At 49.1% G+C, this 20,393-nt stretch overlaps 1 protein-coding gene across 1 annotated transcript in view; it reads right to left on the reverse strand.

The window, feature by feature from the left end:
• LOC119954452 (SRC kinase signaling inhibitor 1-like) overlaps window positions 1-10,081 on the reverse strand; it is a 645,297-nt gene extending 635,216 nt beyond the window's left edge. Inside the window, 1 exon segment of the mRNA XM_038779671.1 lies at window positions 9,940-10,081. Within this exon segment, the coding sequence (XP_038635599.1) occupies window positions 9,940-9,961 (22 nt within the window). The 5' untranslated portion in view covers window positions 9,962-10,081.
• Window positions 10,082-20,393: the final 10,312 nt, after the last annotated feature.

Here is a 20,393-nt window from a genome sequence, read left to right on the forward strand (position 1 = left end):
CCCTGCTTGGGTCACTGTCTGTGTGGAGTCTGCACCTTCTCCCCGTGTCTGCGTGGGTTTCCTCCGGGTGCTCCGGTTTCCTCCCAAATGTTCCAAAAGACGTACTGTTAGGTGAATTGGACATTCTGAATTCTCCCTCTGTGCACCTGAATAGATGCCAGAGTGTGGCGACTTGGGGATTTTCACAGTAACTTCACTGCAGTGTTAATGTAAGCCGAATTGTGACAATAAAGATTATTATAGGATTATTATATTTTGTACCCCTCAGTCAGGTCCTCCCTCAGCCTCCTCTGCTCCAAGGAGAACAACCCTATGCCTAACAGCCTCTCTGGGTGTGCTAGTGCATGAGTCGCAAAAGGTTGGTTTACTGGTGCAGCAGGTGATTAAGAAGGCAAATGAAGTTTTGTCCTTCATTGCTAGAGGGATGGAGTTTAAGACTAGGGAGTTTATGCTGCAATTGTATAAGGTGTTAGTGAGGCCACACCTGGAGTATTGTGTTCAGTTTTGGTCTCCTTACCTGAGAAAGGACGTACTGCCACTGGAGGGTGTGCAGAGAAGATTCACTAGGTTAATCCCAGAGCTGAAGGGGTTGGATTACAAGGAGAGGTTGAGTAGACTGGGACTGTACTCGTTGGAATTTAGAAGGATGCGGGGGGGGGGATCTTATAGAAACATATAAAATTATGAAGGGAATAGATAGGATAGATGTGGGCAGGTTGTTTCCACTGGCGGGTGAAAGCAAAACTAGGGGGCATAGCCTCAAAGTAAGGGGAAGTAGATTTAGGACTGAGTTTAGGAGGAACTTCTTCACCCAAAGGGTTGCGAATGTATGGAATTCCTTGCCCAGTGAAGCAGTTGAGGCTCCTTCATTAAATGTTTTTAAGATAAAGATAGATAGTTTTTGAAGAATAAAGGGATTAAGGGTTATGGTGTTCGGGCCAGAAAGTGGAGCTGAGTCCAAAAAAGATCAGCCATGATCTCACTGAATGGCGGAGCAGGCTCGAGGGGCCAGATGGCCTACTCCTGCTCCTAGTTCTTATGTTCTTATGTTCTCTTGCTGTGCAGTGGATAGTGTCCCTAACCTTGATCCAGATGGTCTGATTACAATTCCAACCTCAGGACTTGATGACCAAGGGAGGGTTGTTCATAAGGCAGCCAAACTTGAGTTTTCACCTGAAAATATTTTCAACACATGTCAAGGTGCAGACAGTCAGAGTGGGAGAGGCTCCCGATCAGTCATGTGATGGAAAGGAAGTTGGGCATATCAAAGATACAGGTATGTGCAATAGTAACATTTTAGTAGCCAATTGAAACACTTTGTTGGGCTCAGATACCGTTTACATCTTGATTAGAAAATGAGCGCCACTATTTTGAGGCCAACAGACAGACACAATAACTGTCCTCTAACCTCCCTGTTGTGTTTCCAACCCTCCAGCAATTAAAAATTCATCTGCAGGAAACTGCTGCAGGTAACACCCAGCCGTAAAACTATCGGGCTATTAAAAACTATCCAGGCTTGATCATTTCATTTTCTTTGAATATTTAGATTGGAGATAAAAAAAAGGCTGTTTGACGGGTAAATTTTTAAAAATAAATTTAGAGTACCCAATTTTTTTTTTCCAATTGAGGGGCAATTTAGCGTGGCCAATCCACCTACCCTACACAGCTTTGGGTTGTGGGGACGAAACCCACGCAGACACGGGGAGAATGTACAAACTCCACACGGACGGTGACCCAGGGTGGGGATTCGAACCCAGGTCCTCAGCGCCGCAGTCCCAGTGCTAACCACTGCGCCACATGCTGCCTATTTGAGGTAACTAGCAGTCTGGCCATTTCTCTGGCTGTACATGATAGAGCCCCGGGATGATAGGCATGCCAGGTGACCAATGGCAGGAGTGTGGGCGGAGCAGTTGGAGACAAGAGGTCACATGATGAAACCACCAGGAATAAAGTCCAACCCACAGTTTCCAACCTTACCTCACACCCCTCCCTCAGTTCAGAGTATCAAGTATGTAACAATGCTGCAGTCATCAGGATTGATCCATAGACCTGAACTACATCAACATTTCAGGGAGAAATAACTCATGAATTTTTTAACAGCAACCATCAGATCATGTAACATGGTACTGATGCTCCTCTGTTGGCTATGTGGCACAAGCTATTTGCTGATTAATACTGTGTTCGTGTGCACTGGAAGTGTAGGCACGTCACTATGTATATCCTGGTAATTTTAATCAGCAGTCACTTGTTCCTTGTTTGTCTTTTCAGTTCTGTCTATGCTTCAGTGCCGTTAGAGAGTACTCCAAATTGGCTTTCTATTTGCAGCCCAAAAGGGTCAGTGTGGGATTTTGTTGGAAACATCACTTCAATTAAATAGTTTTATTTACCCATGTCCTTACGCATGACCTGGCTTTGCTACATGTTCGAAGGTGTTGTGCAGCTTGGCTCAGGTGGATGCTATTTCAGGCTTACGCATATTTCACGCAACTAGAATTCCTGCGGAGTCCTGTGTCTCAAGGGGCTGGTACTCGGGTGCTCGCCTGTACCATGCATTTGGTGCTTCAATTTCAGTGCAAGCCGCCCCCCCCCCCCCCGCCCCCGCTGGAATGTCCTGTCCATAAAGCACAAAAGCTCCTCACGCAATTCTCTGATACCATCCCTAAGTAACCATGCGTGTACAACAACAACATGCATTCCTGCAGCACCTTCAACAGAGCAAGATATCCCAAAGCTCTTCTCAGGAGCATTATCAATCAAAAATGAAATTAACCACACCAGGAGAAACAAGGACAGGTGACCAAAAGGTTGATCAGAGAGAAGGGTTTTTTCAACGACCTGTAAATTCCAGATTTATTTCGTTTTTGATATTCCTTCATATGGGTGTCGCTGGCACGGCAAGCATTTGTTGCCCACCCCTCGTTGCCCTTGAGTTGTGGCACTCGCTGGGTCATTTCAGAGGGTGGTGAAGAGTCAACCACATTGCTGTGGGTCTGGAGTCACGTGTAGGCCAGACCAGGTAAGGGCGGCAGATTTCCTTCCCAACAGGACATTAATGAGCCAGGTGGGTTTTTACAACAATCGATGATAACTGCCATGGTCACTTTTTCTGACACAAGATTTATAATTCCAGATTTATTAACTGAATTTCAATTCTACCAGCTGCCGCTGTGGCATTTTAAATCCACGCCTGGCCTCTGGATGACTACTCCAGCGACATTACCACCATCTCCCAGTACAGCTGGATTGAGTTTAAATGCCCCCGTTACCCAGGAGGGATTTGAACTTGTATCTCCAGATCATTCTCAGTGTCACAACATAACACAACATTCTCAGTGTCACAGGGCAGCACGGTAGCATGGTGATTAGCATAAATGCTTCACAGCTCCAGGGTCCCAGGTTCGATTCCCGGCTGGGTCACTGTCTGTGCGGAGTCTGCACGTCCTCCCCGTGTGTGCGTGGGTTTCCTCCGGGTGCTCCGGTTTCCTCCCACAGTCCAAAGATGTGTGGGTTAGGTGGATTGGCCATGCTAAATTGCCCGTAGTGTCCTAATAAGTAAGGTTAAGGGGGGGGGGTTGTTGGGTTACGGGTATAGGGTGGATATGTGGGTTTGAGTAGGGTGATAGTTGCTCGGCACAACATCGAGGGCCGAAGGGCCTGTTCTGTGCTGTACTGTTCTATGTTCTATAACAACTATGCTGCCCGACACTGACTATCACCTCACTAGCAGAATTTTAGAGTCGCTGGGAATGTCAGTCCGGAATGAGAGCTGCAGTGCTTCTGACCTACATCCGAGTCACACCTCCTTCCGGCGTGTGAGCAGTGAGCTTAGCAATTTAGGAAACAAAAGATGACCAGGGTTAACATCTCCATGTTACCTGGCCAAACATACCTGACAAACACAAAAGCACCACCAATTTATCCCTGGAATGTTCCAAATTACTTTATTTAATCACGGCCTGGTCGCAAAGTTAAAGAAAAGACCCACATTTATTGAGCACCTTTCACAGCCTCAGAATGGCCCAACACGCACATTAACAACTTTCAAAGTGGACGGTAATGTCAGGGACACAGCAGCTACCTTTGGCACAGCAAGCTCCCACAAAATAGCAAAGACGTAATGACCCAGATCATTATTAAGTTGTTGGGTTCACGCGCAAGGCTTTGTGTAACATGAAACAGGTAAGAAGTTATACATATTGGACAAGAGGCCTAACATTAACCCCCTTTCTCCTTCAATCCCAGCGACATAGTGCAGGGCAAATCGAGTCCATTACCGTTATTTGATCTGTCACTGATTTTTGGAGGACATTTTTTTTCTACTGATTTCTTTCCTTCCATTGCTAGCTGGTCACCATTGAACCCATGTGCAGCTAGTGATGAACATTCTTTACCTGTCCAGTGGAATTTGCAACGGATTCAATGGACTCCAGTCACTCTCATCCAAGTGGCTATTTATTTATTTATTTTAAATTTAAAGTACCCAATTCTTTTTTTTTTACCAACTAAGGGACAATTTAGCATGGCCAATCCACCTACCCTGCACATCTTTGGGTTTTGGGGGTGAAATCCACGCTGACATGGGGAGAATGTGCAAACTCCACACAGACAGAAGTGGCTATTTATTAACTACCAGCTGAAACAGTGCAAACTGCACAGCTATCAAGGCATGCTCTATTCACTTCTCAGCTATGGTCCACTAAAGTACTCTCCCAGCAGGGGTCACTGGACAAAGATCAGATTTACTTGTCTCTGCCCAATGGAGGAAGACTGAGGTCAATAGTAGCACCCCTGTGTCTGTCATCAGCTGACCCGGTAACACTGAAGAACTGAAATTGGGAACTTCAGCTCGAATTGACTCCGTCCAGCATTGGATCTTCTTCTGAGCCTTCCGAGGAGTGGGGTGTTAGTGTTATGGAGGACAAGCTCATCAGTGTTGCTCAGGTAGGAGATGGCCCATGCCAAGTCTGATTTCAAGACGTGAACACTTAATCTAGACCGACACAGCCAGTGCTGTACTGAAGGAGTGCTGCATGGTTAGAGATGCCTTTTTTTATATGAGATGGAAAACCGAAGCCGCGTCTATCTTCCCAGGTGGATATGAAGATCACATTGCACTCTTTGGAGAAGAGTGGAGAAGTTATTCCCTGTATGCTTGTCAAGGGAGGGGGTGGGTGGGTGGAGAAGGTAGGGGATTGGAGAATTGAAGAGATAGATTTTACAGTGCCCCCCCCCCCCCCCCCCCCCCCCCCAGTTCCACTAACACCATCCTCTTTAGTCTGGTGCATTAAATTTGGGTTGTGGGCTGTGGGGAATGGGTGGATATTCCGACTGCAGGTTCCACATTCAGTCAGTGCAATGTATTTAAAGACTGGTGAGGGAGGGTGTGTGTGTGTGTGTGTGTGTGTGTGTTGGGGGGTTGTCCTGGACCCTCCCCAGGAAATTTGATTTCTTATGCCCTTGAAATGCATTTGGAGGCAATGTGAAAGGTCCAGACCATTACTACGCGGTGTTATTGATCCTGCAAGATCGATTCCCTTGTCTGGGGGCCGGGTGTCTCCTTTTACAACTGAACATGGAGGAAAGCTGAAGGGACCTCAGCTGGGAGCGGTTGTCAGCTGCTCTAACATCGCAATCAACTCCCAGCCATATAAATGCCACTATCTCAGGGATTCGGGGTGACGTCTCTGACCTGGGAACAGTGTCTATTCTGTATCCCCACACCTGCCTCAGTGATGTGGAGCTACAAGCTGTTTTTATTTTTGCCAAATTGCTTTCCCCTGTTTCTAAAATGTCCTTTTCTTTAGTTATGATTTGATATTCAGGACGGAGAGATGCAAGGACAAGATTCCTGCAGCCCCAGACCAGGGAGATTTGTGGAATATCTCACTCCAATTACAGCCTCAACAAACTCCAAGGATTATAATTCCTGAGACTGTCTTCAGAGTGTCTGTGAGCGTTGGTTGTTGAGAGCTGCATGAATCCCACTGGAAATGTACAACAGCTGGAAACATACAGCTAGATATAAGCATGCATAATAAACAGAAACTTGGTGATCTTCGGTTTTATCCGTAGACCATATCTTACAATTGATGTTCAGTGCTACACTGAAGCATCACTCGGAGACATGGTCACCTCCCAATTAGAGGATTGTGAGTTCAAATCCAACTCCAGTGATCTGAGCACTTAATCTAGGTTTACACACCCAGTGGCAGTATTGTGGGAGTGCTGCACTGTTGAAGGTGCTGTTGGCTTGAAGAAGCGATCTCAAAACGAGGACCAGTCTGTTCTCTCAGCTGAATGCAAGAAAAATCGCACGCCGTTGTTTCAAATAAGAAAAATGGACTTGTCCCCACTGCCCTGGCCAATACGTAATCCTCCACAAAAATCATGACAAAACAGTGTATCTCTTTGTTATTGCCAGGATACATGTAGGAGCTTGCTATGTGCAAATTAGCTGACATTCGTACTTCAGACTTCAGAAAGGAGTTTAATTGGCTGTAAAGTGCTTTGTGATGTTCAGAGGTTGGGAAACAGGCTACATAAATGCAAGTAGTTTTCGTATTTTTCTTGAAAACAGACACATCACAGGGACAGCGGACACAATATGGTCACATGCAGAAATTCAAAAAACACGCAGCGCGATCCTCTGTCATAGATCATAGCATTTGTAGTGCAGAAGGAGGCCATTCGGCCCATCGAGTCTGCACCGGCTCCTGGAAAGAGCACCCTACCCAAGGGTAACACCTCCACCCTATACCCATAACCCAGTAACCCCACCCAACACTAAGGGCAATTTTGGACACTAAGGGCAATTTTGGACACGAAGGGCAATTTATCATGTCCAATCCACCTAACTTGCACATCTTTGGACTGTGGGAGGAAACCGGAGCACCCGGTGGAAACCCACGCACACACGGGGAGGATGTGCAGACTCCGCACAGACAGGGACGCAAGCCGGAATTGAACCTGGGACCCTGGAGCTGTGAACCAATTGTGCTACCCACGATGCTACCGTGCTGTCCGTTTCGCTGGCAGCGCAAGGATTTCCCAACGGTGTAGGAGTGGGAAAGCCTATTGGCGGGCTGCGGGAACGGAAACTCTCACTGCTGGTGGGAGTGCGATGCCCGGAAAACAGGGCTGGTGGGACAGAGAATCCCGCCCAGGGTCTTCCAGAGTTACACCAACTATTAGTCACATGAGCGACCATTCCCATGTGATAACATGCTTTAAATATCCAAGTCCTTGTTTTAGAGTCGATGGGCTGGATTTTCCAGTCATCGACACCGAAATCATGTTCGGCGACCGGTGCCCAGTGACAGTTCCAACCAAATCAGGGGCTCTGCATGGGGTGCCGCATCCCCCCCCCCCCCCCCCGATGCTCCGCCCCCAACCGGCTGAGTTACCGATGGCGTGGGTCTCTCATGGTCTCACCCGTCGGGGACTTGGCATGGAGGCTGTGGACTCAGTTCAGTGCTGCCACAATTGGGGGGGGGGGCAATCTGTGGGCAGGGGGGACATTATTCGGGGCTGGGGGCACTGTTGGGGGGGTCTGGGTCGCGCAAGCCAGCCGAAGGGGTGGTGGACTATTTCGCTGGCCGGGTCCGCGAGCGGCCGCCGCCATGCATCACGGCGCGCCCGCTGCAGGCCGCCACTGTGCCCATACGCAGCCTCCGACCCGGCAATTCTCCGGGGAGTATCGGCAGCTAGAGCTGGCTGCCTTCCTGCGAGCCCCCAGCAAAACGCCATTGTTCCCATCCCAGCATGGGGGACATAGCCTCAGAATCAGAGAACCCAGCCCAATATCTGCTCATTGCACTGTGACCTGGGATTAATGAGATATAAATCTGGAGCAGAATTCTCCGGCTATTGAGATGTTTTGTCCTGCTGGCCGGGCACTCCGGCCTGTGGGTTTCCCGGCGGCCTGGGGTGGCTTCTATGGGAATCCCGCTGCCAACGAATGGCCCGCTGCTGAGAGCCAGACGGCTTGAGGACCGGAAAACCCAGCCCCACATTTACAAAAGAACATTTAATAATGTCATTGAACACAAAGCTGTTATTTTACTGTTATGCTAATAATGAATAAAATCCAGCTATTTATTCAGGATATAATTTTCACTAATGGTGACTTGTATTGTTAATTACATTTCAGGCTGATGAATAGAATGATCCAATGCAGGAGCAAGCTCTCTTTAAAAGAATTGCCCAATTATTCGCACAATCCCCTGCTCTCTCCATAGCTCTGTAAGCTTCACTCCTCTTCAAGCACTTATCCAATTCCCTTTTGAAAGTTACTATTGAACCTGCTTCCACCACCCTGTCAAGGAACCAGTTTCAGATCACACTTGTCCTCTGAAAATAATCCCCTGCACCTCACTTCTGGCTTTTTGGCCAATTACCTTAAATTTGTGCCCCCCCCCCCCTGCTTACCGACACACTCGAAACAGTTTCTCCTTATTTATACCTTCATGAATTTGATAACCTCTATTAAATTCCCCATTGAGACCTAGTTCCCATACCAGCTTGCTGGCATCTCTGCCCCTTGCCTTGCTGGGCACTTAATCAGGTTGAGAAACACACATTGGTGATCATCATCCACGACTTGTGCCCATCATATATTTTTAAAACATTTTTTAAAAGCCTCATACTGAAACAAGCAACTTGGTTTTTTTTTCTGAAGTGCCCCTTTTCCTCAACAATCTCCCCCTGATCACCGCCAGCGACATGAAATGTGCACAGCGAGTGACAGATTCTCTGCTCGGTCCTATAGTTAACCGCACCTCAGCGTCTGTCCAATATTTCAGGCCATTCCGGAAAAGGAATAAATTATTTACATAACCACTCCAGTCAATGCAGCCCAGCCCAGCTGTCAAAATCCCAGGAAGGCGGCAGTGTGAGGAAATCATTTAAGCCCATTATTTCCAAACTGTCCGATCTATTTTTCCAACAATAATTATCCTACCACCCCACCCCCCCAAATCCCACTCTCCCCTCCCTAACAGCCCACTGAGCTTCACAGACTGGACACACCTAGCTCGCCCAGATAGAGAGCGAGTGCTTCTAGTTTTAAGATACACCAGTGCTCCTAACGCACAGATGGAGCACACACACCCCCTTGCAGTCAAACACTGCATGCACAATCTACTTAATGCAAAATGAAATATTCGTTTTTTCCTGCGAACTGAACAATTGCAATTCAGATTTTTTTTTTAAGAAAAAGGCTTCAAACGAGATTGCACTCCAACACCAAGGTAAAACCCACAGATCCATTGCCACAGGAGGCAGAATAATCTTCGTCCCCCATATTGCCCAGGTTGCTCTGGGATTTGCACGGAGCATGTCAGATAAACCCAGCCATCCGCCTGGCAATAGAAGCAGCATCAAACAGCAAGTAGAATATTCACTGTATTGAGTGTACCAACAAGAGAGCACTGACACATTACTTTTTTTTACACAACAGCAGTTAGAATCAAGACATTGTTCAGTCCGAGCAGATTTACAATTAGAGACAGCAACAGAGAGGCAAAGAGAGAGATAGAGGCAGCCACAGCCTTCTTTTACTGAGCAACCTAGATCATCCCGCAACAGATACTCCTCATCTAGTCCCAGAGATATCACGAGATAGCGACATTGGACACGAACGACAAGATTAGTATCCTTCAGGCATGCAGTACACACACAGAGAGAGTGAGCTCAGGCACCAATGCTTTTTTCCTCCTTTGAAGAGCGTGCCTTGTCTACTTACCTGGAAGAGAGTTGACAGCAACCCCCCCCCCCCCTCTTTTTCTCCCCCTCCCTGCCATCAACAGAGCCAGCCCTCTGCCAGCATTAACAAATTTCCCCCACCACCACCCCCCCATATCAAGTCACCAGCAACGCTGCATTTGAGAACACAAATAAATACCTTCTATTTAACAATGCATGGAGATTTGGATGACATGCCTTGAGAAGGAGTATTTCCCATCTTGTAAGACACTCAGCTGTGGTTCAGATCCAGTAGACCATTGACGACGTTCAGTTTAGTGTTGGAGAGAGAGAGTGTGTGTCTGTGTGTGTGTGAGTGAGTGAATGTGTGAGAGAGAGCGTGTGCACAGGAGAGCAGGAATGAAGAAGGGGGGGGGGGGGGGAGAAAAAAATCAGCCCATGACAGATTAATGTGTTCTCCAGTTAAAGGACCCTCGCTGCTATAGGCGTCTGCTTTGGTGCCAGCCCCTGCAGCTGGTATTTATAATGAGCCCTGGACCACTCCTCCAGGAGGAGGCAGGGAGTGCAGGCAGTAGGGCTCCGGAGTCCAGCAGCCATGGCTCTGCCTGCAGGGGTCTGGCAGGGTGCACAGTGTATATCCCCCCACGGTCACCGGCCTGGAGCTCATCCCCAGCAATGTGACTGACTGTCAGAGGCAGAGAAGCTGAATTCACAGCAAGACGCAGGACGCCTAACCCTCCCCGGTTAACACACACTGAGCTCAGCACCCCACTTGAAGCTCAGTCCCATTGACCCCCTCAACCCATTCATTGCGCCGCTGGGTTCCGGGTTTGTCCCAGAGTCTGCGATAGGGTTAAAGATGAACCCCGCAAAACACTACTGCAAACAAGCCAAGGGGGAGGGGACATTCAAATAAAAAACGGTGTGTTTTTATATTGGGGGCAATGAAACATTTCTTTCAACATATTTCCTGGTCTGCTGTATTTAAAAAAAATGCAATGTTGGGGGAACAAAAAGCTGGATAGCAGGTTGTGAGGTATTGAGTGTATCTTTTGTACTGGCTGTGAGAAGGCGGGGCACCGTCGTGATGGACGTTTCAGCCAACCAATGGCAGGGATGTGGGGGTGGGCCAGTTAGAGGCAGGAGGTCCTGTGATGAAAACCCCCGGAAAAGCATCCAGAGTTTGCAGCCTCAGGGGTTGGGGTAGTGTCATAGCCAAGCCCGGCTCCCACACTTGGGCACACCTCACTCTTCCTCTTTTTGTATTTTGCCAATTAAGGGGCAATTTAGCATGGCCATTCCACCTACCCTGCACATCTTTTTGGGTTGTGAGTGATGTGTTGGGTATGCTGGGTCTGTGTGGACTGCGCTTGATGCAGTGTGGAGAGAGACAGGCTTCCAACACTTGATGAGATGCAACACAATTTTATTGAATACCTAACTATATTACATGCTTAACTGTGGGTTGACACTATGCTGACTTGACTGGAGACCGGAGGCTAACCTGACCAGACTAACTGACTACCACATGGTGGATGTTCTAGTTGTTGCTCACAGGCTCTGACTGTCTCAGAGGCTGGATCCCAAGAGAGCGGGAAAACTGGTGCCCTCTGGCTTTATAGTGGTCGTGTCCTGCTGGTGATTGGCTGCTGTGTTCTGTGTGCTCACAGGTCATCCTGTGTGTCAATCACTGCCTGTCTGCACTCCATCATATACATGGATGTATATTATGACAGTGGGGGGGTGAGAACCACACAGACACGGGGAGAAGGTGCAAACTCCAAACGGACAGTGACCCGGGTCCGGGATTGAACCTGGGACCTCGATGCCATGAGGCAGCATTGCTAACCACTGCGCCATCGTGCCACCCCCTCCACGCTCACTATTCAACAGGCTTCAGATGAGAGAAATTGGGAAACCAAGATGATTTTTGCTGCCTCGTCTGCTCAGCCCAGGGTTGTAAGATCTACTGTGCTGCCACCCTGCTGTGCCAATCATCTGCCTGCTGTGCTGCCCACCCTGCTGTGCCAGTCATCTGCTGTGCTGCCACCCTGCTGTGCCAGTCATCTACTGTGCTGCCCACACTGCTGTGCCAGTCATCTGCTGTGCTGCCACCCTGCTGTGCCAATCATCTGCCTGCTGTGCTGCCCACCCTGCTGTGCCAGTCATCTGCTGTGCTGCCACCCTGCTGTGCCAGTCATCTACTGTACTGCCACCCTGCTGTGCCAGTCATCTGCTGTGCTGCCACCCTGCTGTGCTAGTCATCTGCTGTGCTGCCCACCCTGCTGTGCCAGTCATCTGCTGTGCTGCCACCCTGCTGTGCCAGTCATCTACTGTGCTGCCACCCTGCTGTGCCAGTCATCTACTGTGCTGCCACCCTGCTGTGCCAGTCATCTGCTGTGCTGCCCACCCTGCTGTGCCAGTCATCTGCTGTGCTGCCACCCTGCTGTGCCAGTCATCTACTGTGCTGCCACCCTGCTGTGCCAGTCATCTGCTGTGCTGCCCACCCGGCTGTGCCAGTCATCAACTGTGCTGCCCACCCTGCTGTGCCAGTCATCTGCTGTGCTGCCCACCCTGCTGTGCCAGTCATCTACTGTGCTGCCACCCTGCTGTGCCAGTCATCTGCCTGCTGTCCTGCCACCCTGCTGTGCCAATCATCTGCTGTACTGCCCACCCTGCTGTGCCAGTCATCTAACTCAGTGCAAAGGAGACCCTCAAACTCAGCTCCTTCCTGATTTGAGCCTCACTCCAGAGGCTAGATGATTTAGTTCTGCCTGATTTGCCCAGAGCAGTACTGAGGAAGCTCTGCACTGTTGGAAGTGCTGTCTTTAGGAACAGAAATTGAACTGAGGTACCGCCTGGGCGCTCAAGTGGCCATCAAAGATCCCAAGGTACTGTGTTAACGAAAAGCTCTTCCTAGTGTCCTGGCTAACATTCACCCATCGGTCATCATCACAAAGAAACAAACTATCTGGTCAATATCACAGTAGGAGCTTGCTGTGTGCCAATTGGCTGCTGCATCTCCTACATTCTAACAGTAAATACCCTTCAAATGTACTTAATTTGCCATGAAAAACTTGTGGTAATCTTGAGATCATGAAAGATGCGATATAAACCCAAATCTCCTTCATCTTCAGTGCAAAATGACAAGATGCATTAACCCAATGTGCTTAGGAGAAACATAACCACAGTTCACAAAGAGCAAGCGCAGGGGCCAATGGCCATCCCATGGAACAGATCCCCCTCCACAATAACATCCTGAGACCAGGCAACGGGGACCACTTTTTATTTTAACACAATTATAGATCATAGAATTTACAGTGCAGAAGGAGGCCATTCGGCCCATCGAGTCTGCACCGGCTCTTGGAAAGAGCACCCTACCCAAGGTTAACACCTCCACCCTATCCCCATAACCCAGTAACCCCACCCAACACCAAGGGCAATTTTGGACACTAAGGGCAATTTATCATGGCCAATCCACCTAACCTGCACATCTTTGGACTGTGGGAGGAAACCGGAGCACCCGGAGGAAACCCACACAGACACGGGGAGGAAGTGCAGACTCCGCACAGACAGTGACCCAAGCCGGAATCGAACCTGGGACCCTGGAGCTGTGAAGCGATTGTGCTTTCCACAATGCTACCGTGCTTCAGAGCGCGAAGAACAAAATTGTACCGTTTGCCATTCACAAGTCATCTGGCACTGCCCTTGTATCTAAGGAGAATTGGAAAATTATGGTCAGTCCTGCGATTTTCACCATTATTTTTCTCAGCAGCCTTGGCCCCTGGTGACGTATCACTTTAAGTGTAGCCAGCATTTCTAATACATTCTCTTTATCAACTGTTAGCCTATCCGGTATCAGTATCTCAACTAGCTCCTGTTTTACTTCTGCTTTTACACTGTCCCTTCCTTGGTAAAGATACTTGCAAAGTGCTCATTTAGTACATCAAGCACAGTCTCTAACTTCATGCTCATGTCCCCTTGTTGGTCCCTAACCAGCCTGACTACCCCCCATACTACGCTTTTTACGATTTATGTGCCTGCAGAAGACTTTTGGATTGCCTTTTATGGTACCTGCCTGTCTCTTCTCTCACTACTTTGCCTCTCAAATTTTCGTTTGACATCTCCTCTGAACTTTCTCCATTCAGGCTTGTTCTCATTTAGCAACCTGCCGTCTTTCCATAAACCCCCATGTTCTATTTCCAGGGAGCTCTGTTTTTGCTTACCATTCCTCCTGGTTGGAATGCACCCTTGATTCTATCTGAACCACCTCCTCCTAAAAGGCAACTTCGTCTTCCATTCTCCTTTTTCCAGGACCTTCGATTCCAATGTTCCCGGAATAGTTCCATTCTCATCCCATTGAACTTAGCCCTTCTGCAATTGATATTTTTATTCTGGATTGCTCCTTTCTTATAAATAACAAATGCTTTACGATTTCATAATCACTGTTCCCCAAGCCTTCCCCAACCGACACTTAATCCACTTGGCCCGTCTCCTTCTGCAGAACCAGGTCCAGCAATGCATCCTTCCTTATTAGGCCCCAAACAAGCCTGATCAATAAAAACCAGGTCTCCCACCCAGAACGATCTTTCACCGCTCTGCTCTGACCACTGACTCTTCTGGGAGGCCTGACGTGCCTCCACCCGCCCCGACAAATTTTGAAATACAAGATCCAATCAGGTTCTCAACCGATGACCCATGAGCCGCTCGGCTGGTGTGACCCCTGTGGCCGAATGATGGGTTGAGTTGTGCGACAGCAAAAAATTAGGCAACCTCTGGCGAAGTGGTTTATCGAAGGGGTGCCATTGTCCAAAACATGGGAAGCCCTTGGATGGCAAATATTCAGCACAAGGCGTCTATCGTGGCCGACGAGGACATGGTCCCCAACTCTGATAGCCACTTCGAGTGAGCAACCAGCATCAAAAACATCTTGCCCAGGAATGGGCCTGCATAATCAACGTGGACCGTGCTCCATGGGCAACCTGGCCATTCCCAGGGGAGAAGGGTGGCAGAAGGTGGCAAAGATCTCTGCATTTGACAAGGGTGGCACTGTTGTACTAGTTTTTAAATGGCTTAGTCTATGCCTGGCCACCGGACATAACTGCGCACCAACATCTTCATCTTTGCTTGTCCTGGGTGGGCCCTGTGAAACTCTTCAAGGGAGGCCCCCTGGCTTGAGGCAGGATGACCACCCGTGGTCACTTCAGAATCACACCATCTTGATATGTCAACTCATCCTGACAAGTGAGGCAGGGCCTCAGCTGTTCGGACGTCTCGTAACGCCAGCCAGGCTGTATCATTCGTTTAAGCTGTGAAAGAAGAGGGTCTCTTTGGGTTCAGCTGTGGATGTTCCCTGCGGTCACTGGCAGGGTGTTTAGGAGGTTTAGGCCTAGAATGCGACAGTGGTGGTGGAATGCCTTTGGGTAGGGGCAAGCGACTTTGTGCACTCGCATTAGCAATGTGTCATTGCCACCCGTGATTCTTCCTTAATAACTGGTGTAATGGTGCCAATGTTGTGGCTAGATTCAAAATAAACCTTCCATAGTAATTGACCATAACAAGGAAGGAGGTCAGCTCGCTGACATTTCTGGGTGCAGGGATGTACCGTATGGCCGTGACATTTTCTTTCACTGGGTACAACCCTGTCGCATTGTCACAAAACCCTAGGTACGTCACCTCGGAGGCCTGAAAAGTAAATGTTTCACATTTTAAATGGATCCCTGCATCACCGTCTTTAATATTTCCTCTAGACTGGCCTGGTGTTCTTCTGGTGTAGTGCCGGTGACTAGCACGTCATCAAGGTAAACCATCACCGTGGGAATTCCCTGGAGGAGATTTTCCATTGTGCGCTGGAAGATAGCACAGGCTGAAGTGATGCCGAATGCCAGTCTGGTAACTGGAAGAGGACTTTATGGGTATAATTGGAGCAGCTTCGGAGATTCCTCGTCCGACTCTAGTCACAGGTGGACGTGGCTGAGGCCCAATTTTGAATAGGTGAGTCCCCCTCTGCCAGCTTGGTGTACAGGTCTTCAATTCAGGGATTCGGATACCGACCAACCTGGGCAGCTTGATTTATGGTCAGTTTATAGTCCCCACAAATCCCTATCGATTTACCAGGTTTAAGGACAGGGACTATCGGCGCCGCCCACTCTGAAAACTGCAGCGGCTTGATTATACCCAGCTCTCCAATCTCTTTAACTCTGCTTCAAGGGCAGCACGGTGGCCTAGTGGTTAGCACAACTGCCTCACGGCGCCAAGGTCCCAGGTTCGATCCTGGCTCTGGGTCACTGTCCGTGTGGAGTTTGCACATTCTCCCCGTGTCTGCGTGGGTTTCGCCCCCACAACCCAAAAATGTGCAGAGTAGGTGGATTGGCCACGCTAAATTGCCCCTTAATTGGCAAACAATAATTGGGTAATCTAAATTTTTTTTTAAACTCTGCTTCAACCTTCTGATGCAATGTGTATGGCACTGGTCTGGCTCTGAAGAACTTGGGTATCGAATCCGGATTGACATATATCTTGGCATCTACATCTTTAATCCGGCCCCATTCTTTGTGGAAGATGTCTTCATATCTCTTTAAGATATGGTGGAGAACACCGTCAGATATTTTGAAGATTTGGAACCAGTTGGGCTTAATGGGCCTAATCTTCTGCAACCAGTCTCTTCCCACCAGACTGGGATAGGGTGGAGGTATGGACAAAAATAGGGTGCTTTTTCCAAGGGCCGGTGCAGACATGATGGGCCGAATGGCCTCCTTCTGCACTGTAAATTCTATGATACGATTCTATGACTGGGTCTATGTCCTCCCACGCCAACCAAAGGCAGATGGGCCTCCTGCCCTCTGTGGCACTGTGGTCTTGGCTGTTCCAAGGAGCTTCAAAATCTCCCCGGTGTGTGTTGAAAGCCTGGCTGTCATACTCTTCAAGCTTAAAGATTTTGCTCCTGCACAAAAATATCGGGAGGTCTGCTCACCCACCGCCGAAGCCCCGGTGTTGACTTCCATTTTAAGGGGTTTACCATTTATACTCAAGACAATTTCAATTGGAGTCATCTTATTCCATTGGATGGCATTCAGCCGATGCATTGCATACTCTTTTTCAGAGCTCATCCCCACCATGTTCTGTGGTGCTGTGGACTGCTGCTGCTGTTTCTCTTTGCAATAGTGCACATTGCCTCACACGGCAACATGCTTAAATGTTCCCCCTTCAGTTGAAACGGAAGCACACAATCTCGCAAACATGGCAGGTCTCCTGGGATTTGGTTTGAAGCCCCGATTCCTTCCCACTGCTTAGGTTCTGGTCCTGTCCCGGGGAATGTATTCTGTCTCTGAGCTATCACTGGTCATTCCAGCACAGACCATGTGGCCGTACCGCCCCCTACTTAGCTAATCTCTCCTTATTACGACCCCAGCCCAGACCCCAATACTAGCTTGGACACTGGACCAAAACCCCAATATTTTAGTTCATTTGTAATACTGTGCAGAAAGAATGATTCGCTCCAGGGTGATTGCACGAAGAAATAGGGCTTTGGTATTTTTAAAGTAAAACTTTATTGTGAGTAGAATATTAACTTTCTTAGCTTCACACCCAAAAAGAACAGATTAAAATTATCCCTTAAACACTACTACTCAATTTCCCATTAAACAACAAGAAAAAAACATACAGATCTCAATCTATATTACTGTGAGAGAATTATGGACTCAGTGTCAGGCAGATCAGAATTCAACTCCTCTCTCTATAGTTTCTCCATAAACTGCCTCTTTAAAGCCTTTCAAAATGTCTCTCTGTATTCCTTGGCTCCTCCCAGCAATGACCTAATTTCCCCAAGCTGAAAAACAAATTATCTCTGCAGGCAGCAAAGCACATTAACTCCCCAGGGACATTTCCAGTCAAACCATAGTCCATTAGCCCAGACTGAAAAACACATTCCTTTGTCAATTTCACCGTTTGGCTGCTAGAAGCACACAGGGCCTGCAAAAACAGAGCTATTTTTAAAAAAACATGACCACTGCAGTCAAACACACTCTAACCCCAGGCATTTAATCCATAAATTGCCCAATACTTAGAATCCAAATATTCCTAAAGTCGTCACACTCTTTGGCCATGCTTTGAAGTTCAGTGGTGCCTTTTTCAACGCACTCCAGTGCCTGAGCTATCTCAATCGTTTCTCCCAACATAATTGTGATCTCCGCCAGGAGCTTCTTCTGTATATTAAGGTTATGTATCCCACAAAGCTGTGGAACATGTTGCTCAGTGCGTTCCCAAACTCACAGTGCTCAGCAAGCTGGTGAAGCCTGGCTATGAAGACTGAGGCAGACTCTTCATGACCCCTCACTACAGAGTCCAACATATAAATTTGGAGGATAATTGAGAGCCTTGGGCTGTAATGTTCTTTAACAAATTTCACTATCTGGTCAAAGGTCTTTGAGTCGGGTGCCTCTGGGGCGTGAGGTTCTGAATCAAATTATATGTTGGCCACCCTTAAACTGTCAGAGGTATCACCCTCTTCTTGTCCTCGCCTGTGATCCCATTCACGGTAAAGAAGAAACGGAGCCGGTCGATGTACCGACTCCATTACTCAACCCCTTGGTCATTGGGTCTAGTTCCCACTCACAGTTTAAATGTTTCCGACTCTTGCTGGAGCTTCTCAACTTTTTCAACTTCTTTCCCCCCTTGATTCACGATGACAATCGGCTGCGATCAAACACTTTGACCTCTTCGCCAGTGTGGTGGCTCGAGACACACGCTGGAGGCTTCCAGCAGTAAACAAAAGGGGCGGGATTCTCCCGTACCCGGCGGGGCATGGGGTCCCGGCGGGACGGAGTGGCGTGAACCACTCCGGCATTGGGCCGCCCAAAGGTGCGGAATCCTCCGCATCTTTAGGGGCTTGGCCTGCCCCGGAGTGGTTGGCGCCCCGTCGGCTGACGTGGAAGGCCTTTGGCGCCATGCCAGCCGGGGCCGAAGGGACTCAGCCGGCCGGTGCGAGTCCGCGCATGCGCGGGAGCGTCAGCGGCTGCCGACGTCATCCTCGCGCGTGCGGGGGGGGGGGGGGGTTCACCTATGCGTCGGACATGGCGGAGACTGATGGTCGGTGCGTAGGAAAAGAGTTCCCCCACCGCACAGGCTCGCCCGCGGATCGGTGGGCCCCGATTGCAGGCCAGGCCACCGTGGGGGCACCTCCCGGGGCCAGATCGTCCCGCATCCCCCCGTCCCCCCCCCCAGGACCCTGGAGTCCCCCCCATGCCGCCAGGTCCCGCCGGTAAGGGACCTGGTTCAATCTACGCCGGCGGGACCGGCATAGAAGCAGCGGCACTTCGGCCCATTGTGGGCTGGAGAATCGCCGGGGTGGGCGCTGCCAGCGGCCGCCGACTGGCGCGGTGCAATTCCCACCCCGCCGAATCTCCGGTGCCGGAGAATTCGGCGGCCAGCGGGGGCGGAATTCACTCCGCCTCCCATCGATTCTCCGACCCAGCGGGGGTCAGAGAATCCCACCCAAGGAGTTTATTGATGACAGGCACAGATCACACTGCGATAGGTCTTTATACTTCAGCTCCCTGGTCTATACTGTCTGGGGTCCTGCTCCCACGGTTCCGCGCAATCTCCCCATTGGCCAGGATTTGAGTGCACCTGTCCGATTGGCCCCAAGCCGGTCACGTGGTCCATGCAGCCTGACCCCTTAAAGGGGCCACGTTACCACAGTAATGAAAAAACTCGCCAGCGACTGACCAATCAATACCTACCCTTTGCTGAGTCAGTTCTTTTTTACAGTTGTTTTTTTAAACCTTGCTCCTGACGGTCACACTTCCTTGGGGCTCATCTCAGCTCTCAAACTCCTTCAGTTCCTCTCTCCTTACCTCCAGGCCCTCTGAATTATTTGAAAGAAGGAAATTTTTTTGCTGTTTACTCACCTGATTTACCCAAGCTCCGAGCTCCAACTACGTACTGTCTGTGACGTCAGTGTTGAATTTGCTCTTTTGGAATTCTGGGAATGCACTGGGACTTGTGCCGTTACAGGTCCTCCCTCAATGCTCCATCTGATGAGGGATTCTCCCTCACTGCCGCTCCTCGTTAAATTGTCTGGGCTCCTCCTCGGCACTTCACCTGACAGGCATTGCAAATTGGCCAGGTCACCGCCTGATGATCAATATTAATTACTCCAATGGTCTGGGCGGGCTGTGTGATTTCTATCACTTATTAGACAATGGAATGAACAGATTTAGTAGCTGATCCCAGCCATATATATTCCCTCAAGTGCAGCTGAAGGTATCGCACATCTCAATTCACACTTTCCATATGGAAATCGCTTATTGTCACGAGTAGGCTTCAATGAAGTTACTGTGAAAAGCCCCTAGTCGCCACATTCCGGCGCCTGTTCGGGGAGGCTGGTACGGGAATCGAACCGTGCTGCTGGCCTGCCTTGGTCTGCTTTAAAAGCCAGCGATTTAGCCCAGTGTGCTGAACCAGCGCCTGGGCATTGGTGGTGGAGCTTCACTCTGGTTAACATATCTATGCCATCTCGACAAGCTATTAATAGCAGAAAATGTCAAATTTTAATTAGTCGTAATATTGCCACAGCCATAACACCATAAGATACAGGAGCAGAATTGGGCCATTCGGCCCATCCAATCCGCTCCGCCATGGCTGATATTTTCTCATCCCCATTCTCCTGCCTTCTCCCCATAACCCCTGAT

The sequence above is a fragment of the Scyliorhinus canicula genome, chromosome 19, assembly GCF_902713615.1.
Source record: "Scyliorhinus canicula chromosome 19, sScyCan1.1, whole genome shotgun sequence".
NCBI classification, from domain to species: domain Eukaryota; kingdom Metazoa; phylum Chordata; class Chondrichthyes; order Carcharhiniformes; family Scyliorhinidae; genus Scyliorhinus; species Scyliorhinus canicula.